Source organism: Talaromyces proteolyticus, assembly GCF_021365285.1.
Source record: "Talaromyces proteolyticus strain PMI_201 chromosome Unknown BGW36scaffold_5, whole genome shotgun sequence".
Classification (NCBI taxonomy): Eukaryota; Fungi; Ascomycota; class Eurotiomycetes; order Eurotiales; family Trichocomaceae; genus Talaromyces; species Talaromyces proteolyticus.
Genome location: NW_025764281.1, coordinates 2,101,608 through 2,120,850, shown reverse-complemented (window position 1 = coordinate 2,120,850; position 19,243 = coordinate 2,101,608). Strand labels below are relative to the sequence as shown.

At 48.3% G+C, this 19,243-nt stretch overlaps 7 protein-coding genes across 7 annotated transcripts; 1 reads left to right on the top strand and 6 right to left on the bottom strand.

The window, feature by feature from the left end:
* The first annotated feature begins 101 nt into the window (after nucleotides 1-101).
* Nucleotides 102-2,636, top strand: BGW36DRAFT_318805 (uncharacterized protein). The gene is made up of 3 exons (XM_046212604.1): nucleotides 102-329; nucleotides 422-764; nucleotides 817-2,636. Exons 2-3 carry the CDS (start codon nucleotides 492-494, stop codon nucleotides 2,437-2,439), a joined length of 1,896 nt encoding a protein of 631 aa, XP_046073514.1. The 5' UTR covers nucleotides 102-329; nucleotides 422-491; the 3' UTR covers nucleotides 2,440-2,636.
* Nucleotides 2,637-2,817: 181 nt separating this feature from the next.
* Nucleotides 2,818-3,998, bottom strand: BGW36DRAFT_294090 (phosphoglycerate mutase family protein; the record flags this gene model as incomplete). The annotated part of the gene is made up of 4 exons (XM_046211058.1): nucleotides 2,818-2,887; nucleotides 2,959-3,546; nucleotides 3,627-3,904; nucleotides 3,963-3,998. The coding sequence occupies 4 exons, from the start codon at nucleotides 3,996-3,998 to the stop codon at nucleotides 2,818-2,820; spliced, it is 972 nt and encodes a 323-aa protein (XP_046073513.1).
* Nucleotides 3,999-4,395: 397 nt separating this feature from the next.
* Nucleotides 4,396-5,102, bottom strand: BGW36DRAFT_396651 (40S ribosomal protein S22; the record flags this gene model as incomplete). The annotated part of the gene is made up of 3 exons (XM_046218196.1): nucleotides 4,396-4,585; nucleotides 4,638-4,707; nucleotides 4,970-5,102. 3 exons carry the CDS (start codon nucleotides 5,100-5,102, stop codon nucleotides 4,396-4,398), a joined length of 393 nt encoding a protein of 130 aa, XP_046073512.1.
* Nucleotides 5,103-6,341: 1,239 nt separating this feature from the next.
* Nucleotides 6,342-9,342, bottom strand: BGW36DRAFT_358556 (importin beta-1 subunit; the record flags this gene model as incomplete). Its single annotated transcript, XM_046213976.1, has 8 exons — nucleotides 6,342-6,528; nucleotides 6,586-6,941; nucleotides 6,992-7,321; nucleotides 7,368-7,584; nucleotides 7,642-8,264; nucleotides 8,317-9,123; nucleotides 9,184-9,242; nucleotides 9,303-9,342. The coding sequence occupies 8 exons, from the start codon at nucleotides 9,340-9,342 to the stop codon at nucleotides 6,342-6,344; spliced, it is 2,619 nt and encodes an 872-aa protein (XP_046073511.1).
* A 625-nt stretch (nucleotides 9,343-9,967) lies between these two features.
* On the bottom strand, nucleotides 9,968-12,957 carry BGW36DRAFT_377185 (putative anaphase-promoting complex component Cut20/Apc4). Its single transcript, XM_046215970.1, has 6 exons — nucleotides 12,591-12,957; nucleotides 12,186-12,534; nucleotides 11,560-12,133; nucleotides 10,681-11,506; nucleotides 10,479-10,628; nucleotides 9,968-10,425 (listed from the first exon to the last, which is right to left on the bottom strand). Exons 1-6 carry the CDS (start codon nucleotides 12,856-12,858, stop codon nucleotides 10,082-10,084), a joined length of 2,511 nt encoding a protein of 836 aa, XP_046073510.1. The 5' UTR covers nucleotides 12,859-12,957; the 3' UTR covers nucleotides 9,968-10,081.
* Nucleotides 12,958-13,092: 135 nt separating this feature from the next.
* Nucleotides 13,093-15,269, bottom strand: BGW36DRAFT_377184 (uncharacterized protein). Its single transcript, XM_046215969.1, has 3 exons — nucleotides 15,207-15,269; nucleotides 14,947-15,157; nucleotides 13,093-14,892 (listed from the first exon to the last, which is right to left on the bottom strand). Exons 1-3 carry the CDS (start codon nucleotides 15,236-15,238, stop codon nucleotides 13,267-13,269), a joined length of 1,869 nt encoding a protein of 622 aa, XP_046073509.1. The 5' UTR covers nucleotides 15,239-15,269; the 3' UTR covers nucleotides 13,093-13,266.
* Nucleotides 15,270-17,588: 2,319 nt separating this feature from the next.
* Nucleotides 17,589-18,443, bottom strand: BGW36DRAFT_257949 (uncharacterized protein; the record flags this gene model as incomplete). The annotated part of the gene is made up of 1 exon (XM_046210037.1): nucleotides 17,589-18,443. A coding segment is annotated over one exon (855 nt), but the record flags the coding sequence as incomplete, so codon positions are not given.
* Between the last annotated feature and the right edge of the window lie 800 nt (nucleotides 18,444-19,243).

Sequence of the window (19,243 nt, the reverse complement as noted above, 5' to 3'; positions counted from 1 at the left end):
ACATGAGGTCATTGAAAACGGCGGGTTCACCGCCCGGCAAAACCGGAGATATAGCCGGCATTATGATGTTCCGGGCTGCTTTTGCTCTGCGACAAGCACAAGCACAAGCAACTACTTGGTCTCTCGGATTCATTCCTGTTCGCCAATGACTCTGGTTGATGGGAGACTATAGTGTCAACAGATGGTATTTGCGAACATACACATACAGGGATATTGTCCTGCAAGAGCCCCAAGCATTTAAGCGTCGCAACGCCAGGGTGACACTTGCGGGGATAAAGAGGACAGATTCCAAGCTAAGCCAACGCAAGCTATCAACCGCGAGAGTGTTCGTAAGTGTTCTGAACCATTGATTCCCTTTATCCATCCTATGCGACTTAATAACTCTTGCTTTGTACTTTATATGTCTAATTCATTCCCATAGCACTTATCGTCCCAAGCATGAGGCATTGATACGATATCGCCTCCCACGCGTCGTCACGGCATCTTCTAATATGGAGAGCTCTAAACCGGGGAGCACTTCCCTTCCTGGAGAGGGCGAGGTGTCTTCGAGTGTATCATTGCGAATTCTTTCGCCATCATTCGAGTCCAACCGAGGCCTGTCATTAGATAATCTTGCGCTCTCTACCACGATTCGAGATGTGAAGAAGCGACTCACTCCTCTTGTCCCTGGTAATCCAACGCCAGATCAGCAGCGCCTTATTCATCGTGGAAAACCATTGTTGGATCCCAATGCTACCTTGAAAGACTTTTTAGGACCTCCCTTTGTACGTGATCTTGAGACTGACAAATCGGTGCAAAGCTGACGTGGACCCGCAGGACATTGCTCATACTCTCCACCTGGTCCTACCTCCAGGACCTGAAGCTTCGAGCAACTTTAATACAAATGCTGATGGTACCCTACGATATAGAAATATATCTAGTCATGTTTCAAGCCGCGCTACGTCTAATTCACCCGATCCCAGCACTCATACTCCGGGATCGACTGGCATAAGTCCCGAGCCTACCTCTTTGTCAACTGGAGCTCAAGTTCAAGGTCGGATACCAAACCATCAACCACAGCCAGGAATAAACATCAGTATAAATCCACCATTAGATGCTGGTCAGCGTCCTCGTGATTTGCGCTCTACTCTCGAGCACATCGAACAGACTCGTCGTCAGGCAGATGGCCTAAACCAGGCAGTGGATAGAGCTCGCACTCTACTTAACGCCCATGCCGTACGTATGCGGATCCAGAATGTGAACACACAATGGGTCAATAACACCAATCAGCCCGGGCAACAACCTAGACCAAGTCCAACACCCACTGTGAACTTGCCAGGATCAACTTCTACCCTGCCCAACCCACATCAACTCTGGAGCAACGGAGCTGCCCAGAATTTGCTAATCGCTCGAATTGCATCCCAGATTATCAGCCTTGAATTGGAAATACAACGAGGCAATGCACCTGCTATTGATAACATCGTTAGAATTCGAGGTCAGCTATATGCCATGCTTGACGCCCGCTATCGTCAACCCAATCTAGCAATCAGCAGCGAAGTTGAGGGATTACTATTACGCTTACAGAATATCTATACTCGAGCATATCAAATCCGTCAAATGGAACACCTTCGCCAGGTTCCTCCAGTTGCTAGTTATGCCGGAGGTGCAGTTCAGATTGTCCAGTCTTCAGGGCATTATTTAGCCACAGGACCTTCTGGAGAACAGATGATCTTGACACCATCAGGAACACCGCAACCACAAATATCCAATATTCCATTCCAGAACACACAACCTAGTGCCAATGACCCAGCTGGCGGTGCTGTACCAAACGCTGAAATGCAGAATATTGTTCGACAAGCTATATTAAATCAACCCGAAGCACGAGGTGGAGGCAATGGCAATGACAATTTCGCACAAAACGTCCGCCGGTTCTGGCTATTCCTACGTCTTTATTTTTTCTGTTATCTTTTCACCAATTCTGGAACATGGGAACGATTTTTCTTCGTCGGCATGGCAGCATTCATTGCGTTCTTCTCTGAATCTACAATCACGCGTCGATTTTTTGAAATGGTCGTCGAACCTGTCCAGCGCCATCTCGAGGGTCTCATACACGGACAACCACCGGCGCCATCTCCGCAACAAAGAGGTGATAATAACAGTCAGCCCGAGCAGCCTCGCATACCCGCAGGCGGCGCGGAACATGGATGGCGTCGTATTGAACGTGCCATCGCCTTGTTCCTCGCCAGTCTTATTCCCGGTGTAGGTGAGAGACAGGTCGAAGTACGCAATGCCGCTGAAGAAGCAGCTCGGAATGCCGAACAGCAAGCGCGTGAGGAGGAAGAACGCGCGCGTAATGAGGCTCAAAATGCTGAAAATCCTAATTCCAATGGACTATCTGAACCATCTACGACGGAACGTTCTAGCAATGTCGATCAAAATGAACAGCAGCAGCATGCATAGATCATCAGTATCTATGAAAAGAAAAAGACTACAATAGCCCCATTTCATTATCCTCGCACGACAGCCTTGTTTCATTTTTCTCTTCCCACAAAACCTGCCTTGTGAGCATGAAGAATCATATATTTTGCATTGCACATGTACATCTACCACATCTACCAACTTCCCTTCCGAGCGTTCAGGCATGAGTTTCTTTTCATAAGATGTATTTACTCTTTCTATGTTGTACCGACTGCAATGTATGATTATCCAGCGTTTTCGATAACAAAAATGCACACGACATAATGTTAACCTTTTGGCCCATCTGAAATACGCTCACGTTTAATCGTATCAACAATTCAGATCATCAACCCCAATCTCTGATATATACAAACCTTCCTCCTAAAGCTTAGCGCCCTCATTATCGCCTGTCATCGGCCCAGTATCAAACGACTCCTCGCCATTGAAATGCCTACCCCCGAAAAGATTCATCATTAGCAAATGTACAAAACAAGAAATATACCAAAAATATATAAAACTCACCATCCCCGCTCCTCCCCACCACTCAAAAAACTACAATCCCCATTCTTCACACAATCCCATCCTCCACCAACCCCCTTCCCTCCCTGCCAATCAGGCACACGCACCCTATCTTCAGGAACCAGCTTCGTGCCCGGCGCAAGTCGCGACCGACGATTGCGCCCATCAGCACCATCATCATCATCCTCTACAACCAAACCACCATCCTTCCGTCTCTTAAACGTGCTCAGGCCAGCCGTATACACATAAAAATCCTCCGTATTAGGATCCTCCGGCATAGCGCCGGTCAATGCCCTCCCCATGGCGATGAGCGGGGCAGCATGCGCACAGATCAGAATCGCTTTACTAGAATGAAGCCCCGAACGAGCTTCTTCAGCTTGTACTTCACCGTCGATGTCGGCTATGATACTGGCTAGAGCTGTAGCGACCCGGTTGTGTAATTGCGGGATCGTCTCGCCTCGAGACGAGGGTATCACGTGTGCTTTGTGCTCTGACGAGGACTGTGTGATTATGCTGGGGAAATGGGCGTGGAGGTCGGAGGGGTTCGCGGGGGAGGGGTGGTCAAAGTAGGTTGATGCGCCGAACCATTCTCTATAAACGTCACATATCAGCCCTTCCTCCATTCCAACAAAGCTCAAACCCGCAATTGGAAGGGGAGGGAGTGAGCGTACCCGAGGCCATTCTCAATTCTAACACCCTGCGCATCTCCCTGCAAATTTTCAAGTGCTTCGACGCTGGGCTTGATGGTCTGTAGACAGCGGTAAAACGGGCTGGAGTAGATGCGGCATGGTTTCGGCGTAAATTCTGCAGAGGCGAGATGGGCGGCGAGTTCGTGGGATTGACGTACGCCATGCGCGGTCAGCGTGGGATCGGCGGGGTTGCCTGTGGGTGTTGGGAAGGCGCTGTGGTAGGTGCCAGTGGAATAATCTATGGTCCAGTTCATGCGATGCTATATACATATCGGGGGGGTTAGAGGTCGGGAAGAGGGGATGGAGGGGATTGCGTACCCCGTGACGGGTCAGATATATTGTATCGAGGGGCATTATGCGTGCGCTAGCTCGTCAATCACCGTTGAAAGCGTTTATAAGAAAGGAAGCATTGAAGGATGAAAGTAGTTATGGAGGGTTGGAGATGGAAGTGTGGGGAAGCTGTGGGCAAGTATCCTTAGTTTATCCTAGGCAAGCAGATACCTCGGTTCCTGGCTCCAACACCGATAGAACGCTGTAGTCAAGATTTAGATGGGTCTGAAGATGATTAATTAAACGGTCTGACTTTCAAGCTATCTAGGCACCGTCAATCAACAGTACATGCATGGTATCATTATTAACATCGCCCACAGACGCCGTCATACAAGCAGCAGAACGCGCTCGAATTCCTTTCATCTCGTCATCGTCCCAAAATCAAAACTTTTTTCATTTTTCTCCCGCAGAGCATCCGAATCTAATAGAAGAAACCGATGATCTTGCCGGCAACGTGCTTACGACGGGCCTCCTCGTGGTCCATGATGCCAGCGGAGGTGGTGAGGACGACGTAACCGAATTGACGAGAGGGAAGCAGCTTGACAACCCACTTCTCGAGGTCACGGAGCTGAACGTTGTAGCGGGGGGAGATGACACCGGTCTTGTTGAGGCTGTACAATAATCAGTCAAAACCATGACTCAGGTCGGAGAATCAAAACATACCGTCCGTTGAGCTGAACAACGATCTTTCCAGAGCGGTGGTCGTCGATCTCCTCGAATTCACCAATGTAACCTATAAGAAACAAAATCAGCGAGATGTCACGGAAATTTAAACGTTAACAAGCACGGAAACAAGTCTGGAAAACGTGTAAGATCTCCGCCGAGAATAGAATTCTGAATATTGATATCTCGGGAATTTAAAGGGCAGGCGTCGTAGAGTGGGTTTAAAATCGAGATCGCTGCCTAGTTATCAACCCGAATTTTTCCCTCTGATTTCCCCCTCTTGTACACGTTTCCAGACAAGCCCGATAATAATAGAAAAGTATTCAACGTACCGTGCTTCTGCATGACGGTAAGGAACTTGACAATAACCTTCGAAGAAGGTCTGATCAAGACCTGGCGCTTGCCGGCCTTCTCGGCATTGTTGATCGCATTGAGAGCGTCGTTAAGAACGGAAGTGCGGACCATCTTGACGGATGTATAGTGAGATTCTCAAATCGGGCGGGATGCGTGGAAATGAGGTATCTATCAAAACCAAAAAGGGAATGTCTTAGCCTCAGTTCGAGCCCATCGAGCGTAAAGAGTGCCCCCTCATCATAAAAAAGGGTTCTTCAGCCCGTGCCGCAGAGAGAGAAAAAGCGTGTCATCTTGGTTTTCTTTTTTAGAAAAAAAAAAAAAGACCTAGGTAATAGGTTTACCGATGATTGCCTTCCTCGGGCTAGCTGAGGGATCTGAAGTATGGCATTTTTAAAGGGAATTGCTGGAGATACATACCTCTGTTGACGCTGAATGTGATGGACGTGAAGAAATTGGCTGTCGTGCAGGAGAGCAGCGGTTGACGTCGGGCGGGAAGGAGCTGTGGGTGCTAGGGTTTTTGCCCGGAATGCCCTAATATCACGTGACCTTTACGATCCATGCGGACCCGCCAATCAGTATACAAGCTGCTGGTCAAGTTGGACTACTCATCAAGTGACGATTGTATGAACGGCTACGAGTATCAGTTATAAGCAGATCAAGATCTTAATTAGCAGCTTCATCTGTGACACAAATATTCCATAGGCAGAGAGCGACAACTGCATACGAGGAGATTTTTCTAACCTCCATACATGAATTTCCGCCCACTGCTCTTTTCCCCCAGCCAATAAAATGTAAAAAAAATATTAAAAGGAGAGAAAGCAGAATATGAAATATTCGTGATCCTTGTATCATAAAGGAAATTACATGAGTTCTTGGGCATACATGATTATGAATGAAAATGTCTTGGTCTAATTAAAACGGACAGTATCGGTGCATGGTGTTATATCAAGGGTATATTCAGAAACCTTGTGGCGAAGGAACTGAACAGGATAATGGCGCCATCAAGATGTTCGGTGAGGCGGGGTAGGAAGGGGATCGTGGGTGCAGGGAATAGGGGTTGTTATATGATGTAGGGGTTGGGGAGAATGCTGTTGGTGTTCGTGTAGGGGAGGGCTGGATTGTGCAGGGGTCAAAATGCATGACAGGTTCCGAACAAAAAGGTGCAGCTCCAACCATCCCAAGATATCGTAGGATATCTCCTGCGGTCAGATGGACTGATTGGGCCAACCATTCCAATGGTATTTGGGGTCATCCAAACACAGGCTGTGAGGATTAGGGACAACCGTGAAAGGAGTCGGCAATTTTGTGGATGCCGGGGTCCAGATGAGAGTTTCACACTCAAACATCACTTCACGACATGGCGGCAGCAGTTGCCAGGCTGATCTGTCGCTTAACCTGTTCACGTGCCCAGCGAGCAGTGTCGAGGGTCCGCGAGCCATAATGGGGGCTGGTTCGGACTTCCCGAACGAAGGATGTCACCCAGTCATTGCGGAAGAATGCTGCAAACTCGCCATTGGGGAAAGAATCCGCAAGGTCACTAGAAATAAGTTAGATCTAATACTAGAAAATGAGAATAAGTAAAGTAGACACTCACCCTAGAACACCCATGCTAGATCGCATGAGACCTTCACTACGATGGGCCTCTTGCGAGATAATGTGCAACAGTTGGAAGATGGATTCCACATATGGTTGAAGGGAGGCAATTTGAGGGGCAGCCTTGTACGCCAGAAGTATTCCACCCCAAGCATCCATAATACCCTCACGGAGAGAAATGACGTATTGCACGGTGTCAGTGTCAACATCATTAGCGAGGGTGACACTAGAAGCCTGTTGAAGGACTTGAGCGACGACCGATAGATAGGTCTCAAAAGACGTGCCAATAGCCTGGGCAATGTCGCCGAAAGTCACAAGCACGGAGGGCTTGAGCGTATCCCGAAGACCGCTGTTCGTCTATTTCGCAGTTAGCCAGGCTGTCACCAAAATATGAATATACTGCTTACCAGAATGCTAAGCATTTGATTCATGAATGTATCACAGAAAGGTTGGACCTTATCGTTCAATGCACGGGTTATATCGCCGATCAAGCCAACTCCGATTGCGCAAAGACCAGGCTCTTCATGGTTCTGGAGAGCCTTGTACAGGAAGGGAGTGAAGGATTCCATGTACTTGAGGAAGTCATCTTCAAGAGCGCTGGCCACGGCACCGACCGCGGCAAACACAATATCGGGGACACTGGATTTGGGAGGCAGAGTAGAGAGAACCTGAAGCAGAACATGCATGATACGGTCCGCCTGGGGTTTGATCTCTCCTTCGAGACGCTGGACGATAGCCTGGTTTCATTAGCAAGGAATTATCATGAATATAATAGAGGCTTACCAAAAGCACGACTGTCAAGCTCGACTGCATCTCTTCGAGGGCAATACGATCCTCAACACTGACAACTTGTTGCTGCAAAGGAACAGTCTGTTCGAGTCGTTGAAGAATAACATCAGAAAGACTGGCAACCATTTGAAGGCTGTCGTTGGCCGAGTTAATGACCCACGCGTTGAGCACTTCGTAGGCAGCAGTTCGAAGCTGGTTCTCGGTGTCGTGGCTGGATATGCGGGTCAGAAAATTATTCCTATGATAAACCGAAAGAGAATTCCCATACCGTTCTGTGAGAGCAAGCAAGTTCTTGACGCTCTCTTGGAAGTACTTGGACAACGGATTTGTTTGGCTGTCACCTTGCAAAGAAAAGTTTTCAGCAATGCTGATAAGAGCCCAACAGCAAGAGCCGGCAATCTTGGGGGTGCTCGCCAAGCCGTTGAAGAGGGCGGAGATCAAAGGCTGGAGGTGGACATCGGTATCCACGCCAGTTGGGCAAGCTTCGCAAATCTTGCCTAGGGCAAAAGCAGTCGAGTCACGCACAACGACGGACTGGTCTTCCATCATACCAAGAAGAACTGGAAGAGCTTGTTTAACGAGCGGCTCGAGAACATCGATCTCAGGGCCATCCATGATTGCACCGAAAGACGCGACGGCGGCATCACGACGGTGCCAGTCCTCGTTTTTGATATTTTCCTCGACAAATGTAAGGACTGGCTGGATGATGTCGCCTTGAACACACTGAGCATAAAGCTGTAAAGCTTGGTATGCAGCACGCGAGACATTGTATTCGTCATCGGTGGCATCTTCGTCCTGCTTGGTCATCAATTGCAGGAGAACCGGAACAACCTCGCGGCAAGCAATCCTGGCAAAGTTAAAGAATGGCCGCAACATGGAAGAATCGTGAGTCTATAATAATTCAGCAACCAAGTCACATAGAAAGAGAAGGGAAGTAACTGACTCCGGCGTTGTCGTCCTCAATGGTGATTTCTTCCTCACACACAGTGCACCAAAACTCGATAGCCAACTTGGCAACATCCTCTTCATCATGCTTCATACCCATAATTGTGAGGCCAAATAAGGCTTTCTCCATGTAGAAACGCATCTTGTCATAATAGGTAGCCATAATACGGTTAAGACATCCGAAGGCACCTGCCTGGATGCGTGTGTCTTCGGCCTGGGTGGCCTCACAGACCACCTGCATGATATAGTTCCGCTCTCCTTCATTACCCATGTTGCTTCCGATAAAATCTGTGGCATCGGCCAAAGCCTGCAGGGCGGCATTCCGCACATCAGGGTTTGCCTCATCCCGTCTCGCACCCTGAACAACAGCAGTGAGAATAGCGTTTGAATGCAAAGACAACGCAGTGCGCATATCAGCATCCTTCTCCTCGCAAATGAAGCCCAGAGTAGCCAAAGAAGACTGCTTCAGAGCATCTGTGCCGCTTCCAACATTCTGTACCAAAGTTTGCATCAACTCGGGCCACTCATTGCGGGGGAGCTCGATCGAGGCGATGGCGGTGATAACCTGTGCGGCCGAGTGACCAGCACGAACATCTTTCGCGTTTAGTGTCTGTAAGGAAAGTGTCTTCACTTGGGTTTTTGTGGGTTGCGGGACCTGCTGCGCCCATCGAACTTGCACCTCTCGCAGCCTGGCAATGTCTCGGAATGTGAGCGAGTTTTTCAACGCTAACCCAGCAGCAATGCGGATGTGGCTCGGGGACTCTTCGTTTGCGAGGCCTTCGGACAGTGTGATCAGGTAGGCGGGCTAGCACGAAAGGATTAGCATGGGGTATTATTTTCCTCGTACGACAGTTAGGCAACATACAAAGTCAACTTCAGCGGCATGGAGCAGCTGCTGCTCAGCGCTCTGACGCGTGGTCGCATCTACATCGAGCGAGGTTTTTTAGCAAACACCTAATCAGAGTCTAATTGTACGGTACATACCTGGCGACAGGGTGCCCTCCAACACCTGGGTGACGTTCATCTTGAACCTGGGCCAAAAAATTGGCGGAACCGCAAGGGAATCCTAAGAAATGCGGGGGGACGGCGGACGGTGTTTTCAAGCACAGTCGCCCACAAGGAACTCGAAAAAAACCAAGACGCCTCGACGACAGATAGAGACGGGTTAGAGGTCGTGGGTGAGCACGTGGGGGGGGGGTTAAAAAAAAGAAGAGCTGTGTTGTTTGTGGAGGCCGTTGCCGCAGGTAGCAGGATGTTTTGTTTGTGTGGGCTGCAAAAGAACGCAGGTGAAATGAGGGAATGAGAAGAGAAAACTGCCAATAACAAAGAAAGAAGGAACCGAAAGGGGGTTTCAAGTTTCTTCTTGGGTTGTTTCCTGTGCAAGACACGGCTGGGAGGTTTTCTGGAAGAATAGAACTGGGGATTCCCTCAAGGACAGAACAGCAGAAGGTCTTGAGGAGGTCTCGAGGAGGAAGGCTGCCGGCGTTATTGGCCTCAGCGTCCTGGGGCCTTCTCCGTGCTGCTCTTAGCGGCTGCCGACCGCAGGGGTTCCGCCAATCACAGGCGCGCCAAGCACGTGAGCCCCCTCTATGTGCGATTATGTGGTATAAGAATTGAAAAGTGTACTGGAAATACGAAGGGATATCTTGTAAAAAAAGGCAAGCATTGGTAGAAATGCATAACTGCTGACTAGTATCTACTGCTATATCTGATATTACTCGAGTCAAGCTTGTGTCGGTCCGTCAATACCATACTTTTAATTCTTAGTCCGTCGCCATCTCCTCCTCCTCCTCCTCCTGCACCTCGCTGTCTATATCAAGTACTTCGTAATGAATGTGGTCAGCGTAAAGCACACACACGGCTCTCCGTCCCTTCCGGCCGTTGACGCTTAATCGGATGGGCCTGGATTTGGATCCGGAGAAGGGGAAGGCATGTAAAACGAGATCGGAGTGGTCGCCGGCAAGATCGAGTTGGAGGGGGGTTGGGAGGGGGGATAAATTATTATATGAGGGCTTATATGGTTGGTATTGAGGATAGAAGGGGGTTGGGTCTGTGTCGTCGAGATTTGGCCGAGTGACGTGGAAGGTTACGAGGCATGAGCGGTTCGCTATGAGGGAATTATTAGTATCGAATAATCGGATGGGAAAAGGGAGGGTGTACCATTATCTGTATGCAGAATAGCAATAGTCCCGTCTTGCACGAATTGAACTTGCTTGATTTCTCCCTCTGGCAAGCGCAGTGAAGCTAGCGAGATGTCTCGCGATGAGCTCACGCCGTTGGTGATTACAAGGGCAGCCCGATAAAGAAGTACTTGAAATTAATCAGCATACCTTCATACAATTGTCTTAGACTGTAAACTTACATGTATGCGGAGCTTTCTTTAATCTCGCCGCCACATAAACGCAAAATAATTCCTGGTCATCGACAACTTCATACCGCATAGTCGTATCAACGACATCCCGATCACAGTCTGGATGAAGCTCGAGGAGGGAATGGTTGAGAATGCTTCTTTTTTGTGTAAGTGCAATCTGTTCAAAGACTTTATCAGATTGAGAGCTGAGACGGTCGATGAGGTTGTTCAATTTAGGTATTTTATCTTCCTGTGTCGATTCCGCCTTCTCCGGTTGCACGTTATCTTGCTCCTTTTGGAGAGCTGCTAATTCGTGTCTGTATGCCTCGTAAAACGACCCTTGCTTCTGTCCTTTCTGATCTGCACCACCCAGCTTCTTGCTCGTTCCTAACACACTTGGTAAAGCTGAAGAAGAGATAAACAACCGAAGAGCACTTTTCGTCAATGCACCCTCGATATACTCCAGCGTCGTGGCATGGTCAATCATATCGCTTTTCTCTAACAATTCGCCTAGCGTCTGCGACATAGGCTCAGCAGTCTGGATATCAATTTCATGACGCAGCCATTTCGCGAACTCGACAAATTGCCGTAATTCACTACTGGTTTTCGCCAGCATGGTATGTGACAGCAAATGGAGACAGTCGGCTGTCTCGACAATATCCTGCAGATCCCGCGTCTCGAGGCCGAGAATGTGGTTGAGTTTGTGGAACTTGGATATTCCGATCAGACGGCTCAGAAGGACCTCACATCTTTCGAGTGCCGGTAGTAGACATTCGTGGATTAAGCGTCGGACGTTTTCGTAGCCTGAAGAAACAGTCTTTTCCCACCGTTTGTGACCCTGTTCGGTCAATATTTATCTGAAATACTTCAATCCAAAGGTAGATTACTTACTCTCTCCCCAACAATATCAATCAAAAACTCTTTCACCGGCGGAAAACAATTCCCGGTTACAACAAGATGATACAAAGCAGTGACAAAATCACAATGACATTTTTCCTGCAAATCATCCGCAATGCTCTGGATAAATCGTGCTGGAAGCTCGGAGATATTCTTCCATTCAGTCACAATCTGACGCTGTGTCTGACTGATATATCTAAGCAAGTTCTGCAGCTGAGTAGTCTTTGAAGCTAGTAGTGAAAGATACCGTCCACACTTGACTATAAATCGCAGATCAAGCGTAACCAGTTTCAGACTCGAGCGAGCGCCATCTTGGGCACTCTCAGACAGCAACACCGAGTGCGTCGAGCTCATAGGATGTGATGCATGCGCCAACGTTTCTGCACCCGACGTATTACTGCTCGCCGCGAGTAGCGAAAAATTTCCTATCTCGAAACAGTTGAAAATCCTAAGATGCGCATTCCCATCCGTGAATCCAACAAAAAGCACGTCTACCGAGTCGCTTGAGCTTTTGTGCGGAGAGTGGAAAATGGAGTCGATGGACGCGCGATTGCTAAAGACATCTTCACTATGGAACGTTACTCTCTTTTACCCCAGCAACAAATGGATTGACAGCTCACTCATTCCCATTCCCCGGCAGCGTAGCTAATTTCGGCAGCGAGCTCTCCACATCCAACAGCGCCAATTCACGGGGCAGATCTGCTTTCAGTAACATCGCGGTTTTGACGGGGTCTGTATCAGGGACTAACAAGTCCTCAGCCGTAAGCTGCCCATTTGCATCTTGCAGGTAGCTTTTCGCGGATTTTATATCTGTAAAATTAACACCCCAGCCAATACATGACACTCTAGCTGAAGTATTACTACCACTATCATTACTGCTGTGGCACGGGTAATGATGCACTGTTTTGCCACTGTAAGAGCTGATGACGCGGAGTTTATTCTCTGCATCAGCAACGGCGAGTAACTGGCCTATAATAATAATCAGCGATCAAGCCCAGTTTCAATTTCGAGGGGAAAGGGTCTACCATCGTGTTTCCACCCTATCCCCCTCACCTCCCCCTTGACCTCATCTAGATACGGATCCCCCGCCAAATCAGCGCCGAGGACTTGCTGGCCATTCAGACGGAAAACATGAACCTGTTCATCCTCTGTCGCCAGAGCGACGAGGTCCATCGTCGGACAGTACGAGAATAAGCCTGGTTTACATTTCGCCGACAGTCTTTTTTCTGCGACTGATGGCAAGTGTTGAGGTTGGAGGGTTGGCTGGAGAAGGGCATCATTGTTTGCATTCATTTTGTGGTAGTGGATTGCTTTTGGGGCCTCATTTCATCCGGCGCTGAGTCCGTGTGCATATCGGCATTATTGGGCTGCGTTAGTGGGAAGGTAATGCATTGTTGATTTGTTATGGATTTGTTGCCAAAGATCTACCGCAGTCTTGGCGTCGCGTGCCTGGTCCACATTGCATTTGCGGGTAGCGCTCGCCATTGGAAAGTCGTATTAACATTAACCATAGCTTAAATCATTTTATGGCTCAAATCACAGATATTTAGATTATCATTTATATACAGCTATGTATATGACAATTCACCTCTCAAATCTATATAAATCAACAACGCCATGCATAATGCACTCAATATGCAGCAATCGCTATGCCAGAACACCAGATGATGCAACAAATAAACACAACAAAAGCACAAATAATTACAGCCCAGATGAAATCATATCCCCCAAATAACCAATCTCATCCATCAGCTCCTTCATTGCCGCCGACTCAGTCATATAGCTCTGAAACTGACGAGTGGGCTCCGGCTGATCTCGCGACTTGGCTCGATTGACGGACAAGGAAGTAATAACTTCGGTTGGGAATATGCCAGCGTATCTTTTAGGGTCAGACTCATTAGCGACGTCGTAATCATCGATGCCAAGAGACGAGAATTCGAAGTTGCTGTTGGAAAATCCGTTAGCACCTGGGGAGGTGTGACCAGACCCGATGAGAGGTGAGTCAGACGCAACTTTGGTAGGTGACAGAAGTTCAGGCTCGGCATCAAGCGTAGGAGTCGGGGGCCCGCTAGAAGGAGCAGCGGCCTCTGAGGTGGAATCCTTGGCTGCGAAATGATCATCCGCAAAGAAGTGCTGTGAGGAATCGGCGTTGAGAGTAGAGCACGAGGTCATGGAGGCAGGAGAGACCAGCTCAGTATCAGTACTCCATTCCGAGAATCGGCTCTTGTCCATAGGCGATTCGGTATAAAATTGGGATGGAACCCCGGATGTATAGTCGGAAAAGTGGCTCTGTAGAAACTCCATATCCACAGATTCATTGAGCGCATTGATAGCGCGCAATTCTTCCTCCATAACCGAGGACGGTGTGTTTGGAAGCGTTGGCAGTCGTTTCTCTCTAATGCTTGAAGAATCTAATGATGTAGATGGCTCTAATGCACCAGACCGGCCCTTTGTGCCCATTGGAACGGGTGTAGTCTGCTGCGACAATGTCTCTTCGAGGGGGTCCAATTGCCGGAGAAGAGAAAATGAAGAGTTCCCATTTTTCATCTGGTCCGCAGTAGAGGGGCCTAAGTCTAGACTGGCTAAAGGAGTGTTTTCACGACTAGATCTTGAAGCACGTCGAATATGGATAGATGCTGATGCTGAACATAGCTCCTGTTGATCAGGAAGAGGACGGCGGAAAGGCAACTGCCCGGAACTCGAAACCTCAACTGAGCTACTCATTGGAGACGCTATGCGTGAGCTATAATTGGAGCTTGGGTTCGACACGGGTACACGCAGTGTAGGCCCGTCGCAGAGTTCTGCTCCGGTGTCATGGCGATCTCTCGACCTGCTGCGACTCTCGCCTCGATCTCGACTCGGAGAACGAGCTCTAGCAATATTTAAAAATGCAGCTCGTAGACCTTTGGTTAATGGTGGGGAGACAGGTCTTGCTATTTTCACTTTAGGCGCATGGTGGCCCAGCGGACTGTGGGCCGCACTTGCGGGTTGAGACACAGCTCGATTCTCCTCGCCGTTACCTTGCAGATGGAGGAACGACCACGAAGACCCAGAGTGTTGATATAGTGGAGGAGACGTTCTTAAGCGGGGAAGAGCCGGCTTCGGCTTCGGGGGGGTCCTCGGATTCATGTATTTGTCTTTGGGGTCCATTGTCCGGTGCTCCGACTTGATAGAGCTGACACTGTTATCCCGGCGATGCAAGCTCTCTGTGTCTGGGAGAATGACGGGTACGTTGAGGAGATTGACCGGTTGGCCGGGTAAGAGAGGGCAAAGAGAGGTAACCGGTTCAACCTCATTATAATATTCAATGTCTCCATCGAGTCGATACTAGGTAAGAAGGTAATGAGCGCCGGCTTTCAGATTGCATGGAACACAACTCACATAGTACCAATATGTTCCTCCCATCTTCAATCCTCCGGTCCGGCCGGGAGATTGACTAGGAGATGAGCCATCGCGAATTATATCGGTAAAGGTATGGCAGCCTCGCCAATAGCCAGAGCCAGTGCGCTTGTCTCGTTCCATTGGGTAAGAACGGGTAAAGTTATCCCATGATCCGAGCAGCTCGACAGTTCTCACGTTGGAAGGCGTGCGCCTGTTCATATTAGATACCAATATCAAGTTAGGGGGCTTGGAGAGCTTACAAAAGAAAAGTTATCAAAGTGGTGGACGACATTTTTAGACTTTTTTCCGGAACTTCTTTTCAATCAAGAGGAATGGAGAAATAGAGAGAGAAGAAAGACAAATATACAGACGCAAGCAGACACAAACAGACTGAGTGGATGAGTAGAAACAAATGAATGACCGAACGCTATAAACAGCAGCAGCAACAAGGCGACATTAAACGATAGGAAATAAGATTCGTAAGGAAGAGCAAAAGGCAGACCGCAAGGCAGGACTTGCGGTTAACAGTATATATAGGCGTAGCTCGCCGTTAGAGGCGTTTGTTTCAAGTTGTTGTGAAGTTTCTATTCTTGTCCACGAGGGTCTAGATGAAGCGTAGGAGCAGCGAGATCGACCACAAAGGGGCCATTATTCGCTATGAAACAGGAGGGTTGCTGTGCTGGGTAGTGTTGATTCAGTAGACGCGGCGCATGAAGGCGTGAATCAGACGGCGGTCGAGATGGAACAGATGGCGGCCAATGACGGAGGGGTTGGGCGAGACGAGCACGGAGGTGGGCGCTTCGAGCAAGGCCAATGATGCAGAAACAAGCTGCAGGTCTGTGACTAGCACTGCAGGCGGTGTTCCCGGCGGTTGATGAAGCCAGTGGTGTCTGGATTGCGATGGGAGAGCATAAAAGTACTACTGCCTAAGGGATGAATGCAGGTAACAGATGTGAATCACGACCATGGTCGCAATTAGTTACAGTATTCTATGACGAGAACCGTCGGCCCATGCTGCCCGCAGCAGCAGCTCGGTGGCTCCTTCCCCAAGCTGCTCAGCTGGTTCTTGCTGCGGTGACGAGCGCAGCTGCAGCAGATCGGATCGAACGGGGTGGGCCTGCCCCACCGGGCAAATTGCCGGCCGCAGCCAAGCCATTGTACATTATATCATCACTATTATACAGAGTGCCCTGGTCTACATTGACTCTACAATTGCGCGACTGAAAGAAAAGTATTATAAATAGCAGAAATAGTATATAGTATAATACATACTATACTCTACTCTGCATTATAGAACATAGAACATAGAATACTGCCGCCGTGGCGTTAGAAAAGAAGAAGTCTGGACCGCATGCAGCTTTGATTATTATAGGACCCACCGGTAAGCTTTGGCTGGTGATTGGCTGCCGTAGCGCGCACTCCAGCGGCCAATCAATGCTGGCTGCCTTGCTTTGTTTAGCATCAGGGTAATTATAACAACATAACAATAATAAAAGACTGTTTCATCCAGCTGTCACCATGTTTCGGCCTTGCTCCCTGGCCTCATCGGATTCAGACCTGTTTGATTCAGAGCTATCGAGGGACAGACAGGTCAAATCACGACTCGACAGGTTAGATACTCTATCGCGCCAAGCCCGCACCAGCCAATAGTCAGCATTAGTGCCGTCGGATCAGGGCCATGTGTGTTCCGTGGTTGGCTGTGCTGCCTTGCTCCCCCTGGCTGAAGTGGAGCTGGCCTGCTGCATCAAGTCAGGAACAGGCAATCCCAATCAGAGGCTGTTACTTAACTAAGAATGGAGTCGCTGAAGGATGTGCTGTTTAAATTTAACTATCGTCATGTCGAGAAGAAGACTGATAATAAGAAAGATGAAGAGCATTGGGAGAATAAAGGGAAAGAGCCAGAGAGCTGTACAGATTGCGATAAAACCTCAGCGGTAAAAAGGAAGCCTCCAACTTTGTAAACCTACTAATCACGGCCTAACCGTTTCTGGTAGTCAAGTCGTCAAGGATGTGGTTGATTTAAAATAGAGGTGGCTATTATTTGAGGTATTTGTGATTATGCAGATTTGTATAAAAATATATCAATAGCATTCCCTATTTCTTAAAAATTCTAAATCTTATTAAAAAGAAGTTTATAAAAACTAGATATATTCCTAAACAGTATTCCTAACTCATCCTTTAAAATGCTATCGACATATTTCCTTTACTCAAGAGTTAACGAAATTGTTAGTATTATGCAATATTAGCATCTAGCTAAGAAATAGAAGCGGCTATAAGAGTAGTATATGTTTAATAACAACAGCATAGATTTTATTCCAATGGTTGAGAGAACATAATATAACCTGAAGAATTCCATGTCATTGACCCTACTTTCAATGAGTTTGAATCCCCTCTGATTATTAGTCAAGCATACTTTAATCAATTGATTCTCTCCCAAGCCGTCAAAATCTATCAACAGCTAGGTCTTCCGCTTTTATATCTAGCAATATAGAAAGTGCATTGTCTGACTGGGGTATAAATATAACATTTGAAGAATGCGTCTATGTAAATAGTCTGCGAAACGTGATTAAAAACAACATAATTCCCGGCAATTTGCCATATCGGTAAGAACATCGAAACTGGCCCCTATTAAAAACACCTATTTATCCTCTTTGACGATCAAGCTTTTTATTCACCGAACCCAAAACAACTTTCAGCAAATAATCCGCTGAAATGGTCTCCCCAGACCCACCCTTCCACGGCACAGTGTCAACAATATCCCGAACTGGCTCACTCCTCATCGCCTGACACAACCCATCATCCAGCTGCTCTAGATCCCGTCGCGCATACGGATCATTACCAATCTGGAAAAACTGTATGCCTACCTGCCACGGCACGACATTAGCTTTATCTAGGTTCCGCGCTGCATTCAGCACCACGCTCTCGACGTCATCACTAAAAGCGCCATCCGTAATAGCAATAATATTGATGGGGCGAACCGCCAGATTTTGATTCTTAAGTTCCCCATAATCATTCGTATTCTCAGCCATCGTCCTCACACGCTTCAGATATGGAAGCAGGACGTTGCGAAGCCGTTGGCCGACGGGGGTCATGCCTTGTGGCCGTACTTGGCGGAAAATATGTTGGACTGCGCTGGGAGTTGTGATGTTTGTGTATGCACCAGATTGAGTCGCACGGTTCCGATGGTTGAGAAAGTAAATGTCGATTCCATCAGTGTCGTGTTGTGTGCAAATAGGTGTGATAGCGGCAATAGCTGCTTCTGCTTCGCGCCAGCGTCGTCCTTCCATACTCCCGCTGTCATCGACTAGGAAAATTGTGTCGAACTGGCCGAGGAATGCATATTGGGAGTCATCAGCACTGGCGTTCCGGGAAGATCGCGCAGAGGATCGAGAGCGTGGGCGAGAGGGAGAATAATCTGGTACGCTCCCTGGCAGTTCCACTGGTGCTGGTGTTGATGAGTATGGGGGTGGACCCCAAGGGTCTTGCTGTTGTGGTTTGATGGTATGGGTAGATGAACCTCTGGTGTTTGAATATGAGGCACAGCTTAGTGCCGACACAGAGAACGCATCAAGCAAATCGTTTTTGGGAGATTTTTTCTTGCTGCCGAACAGGGAGTTGAGGCGATTGAGGGAAGTCATATTGTGAACTTCTTCGAATTTGTTCGATCAAGTAGATGATAGTTGAGCTGGTATTTGTCTCTGCTGATCTTCCCATGGACATCATCGTGTTCAACCATATCCTTAAGTATCCCATCTCCTGTCCCAAGTCTTAATTGAACTGCCATCATTGAATACGCCTTAGACGGGCTTCTCGGTCCAACGTGCCGAAGCATTTTGCCATTCCATGGATTTATTGAGGTGAAAGTATTGAAGTTTAAGATCCGCCGGGGCTGTGTTGAATGGACCATACAACATCAGGGATTTAATGGGGACACATGATTGGAGCAAGGCTAAGCCCAGGGCTATGCGGTGCCTCAGGGTTGAGCCCCGGCGGCCAATAGCAACCCCCGTAAGATTAGTAGCGGGGCATTTCCGCCTAAGGCATTCATTCGTGAAGCTGCCTTGCTGACCAGGTCGCATTTGACAGGTCGATTTATTGATTATTGGGATTGCACTTTATGGGCGTGACAAGGCGAAGCATGGCCACCAGGTCAGGCCTGATTGAGGCTCTGGTCGTATGCAATGTCCAATAGCACCCCGTCATGCGCCAGTTTCAGTTCGTGTTAACTAAAAGAATCTGCCTCGAGCAAAATTTGCCGCGTTTGAGGCAAATTCAGATGTTGTTCACGCAAAATTGT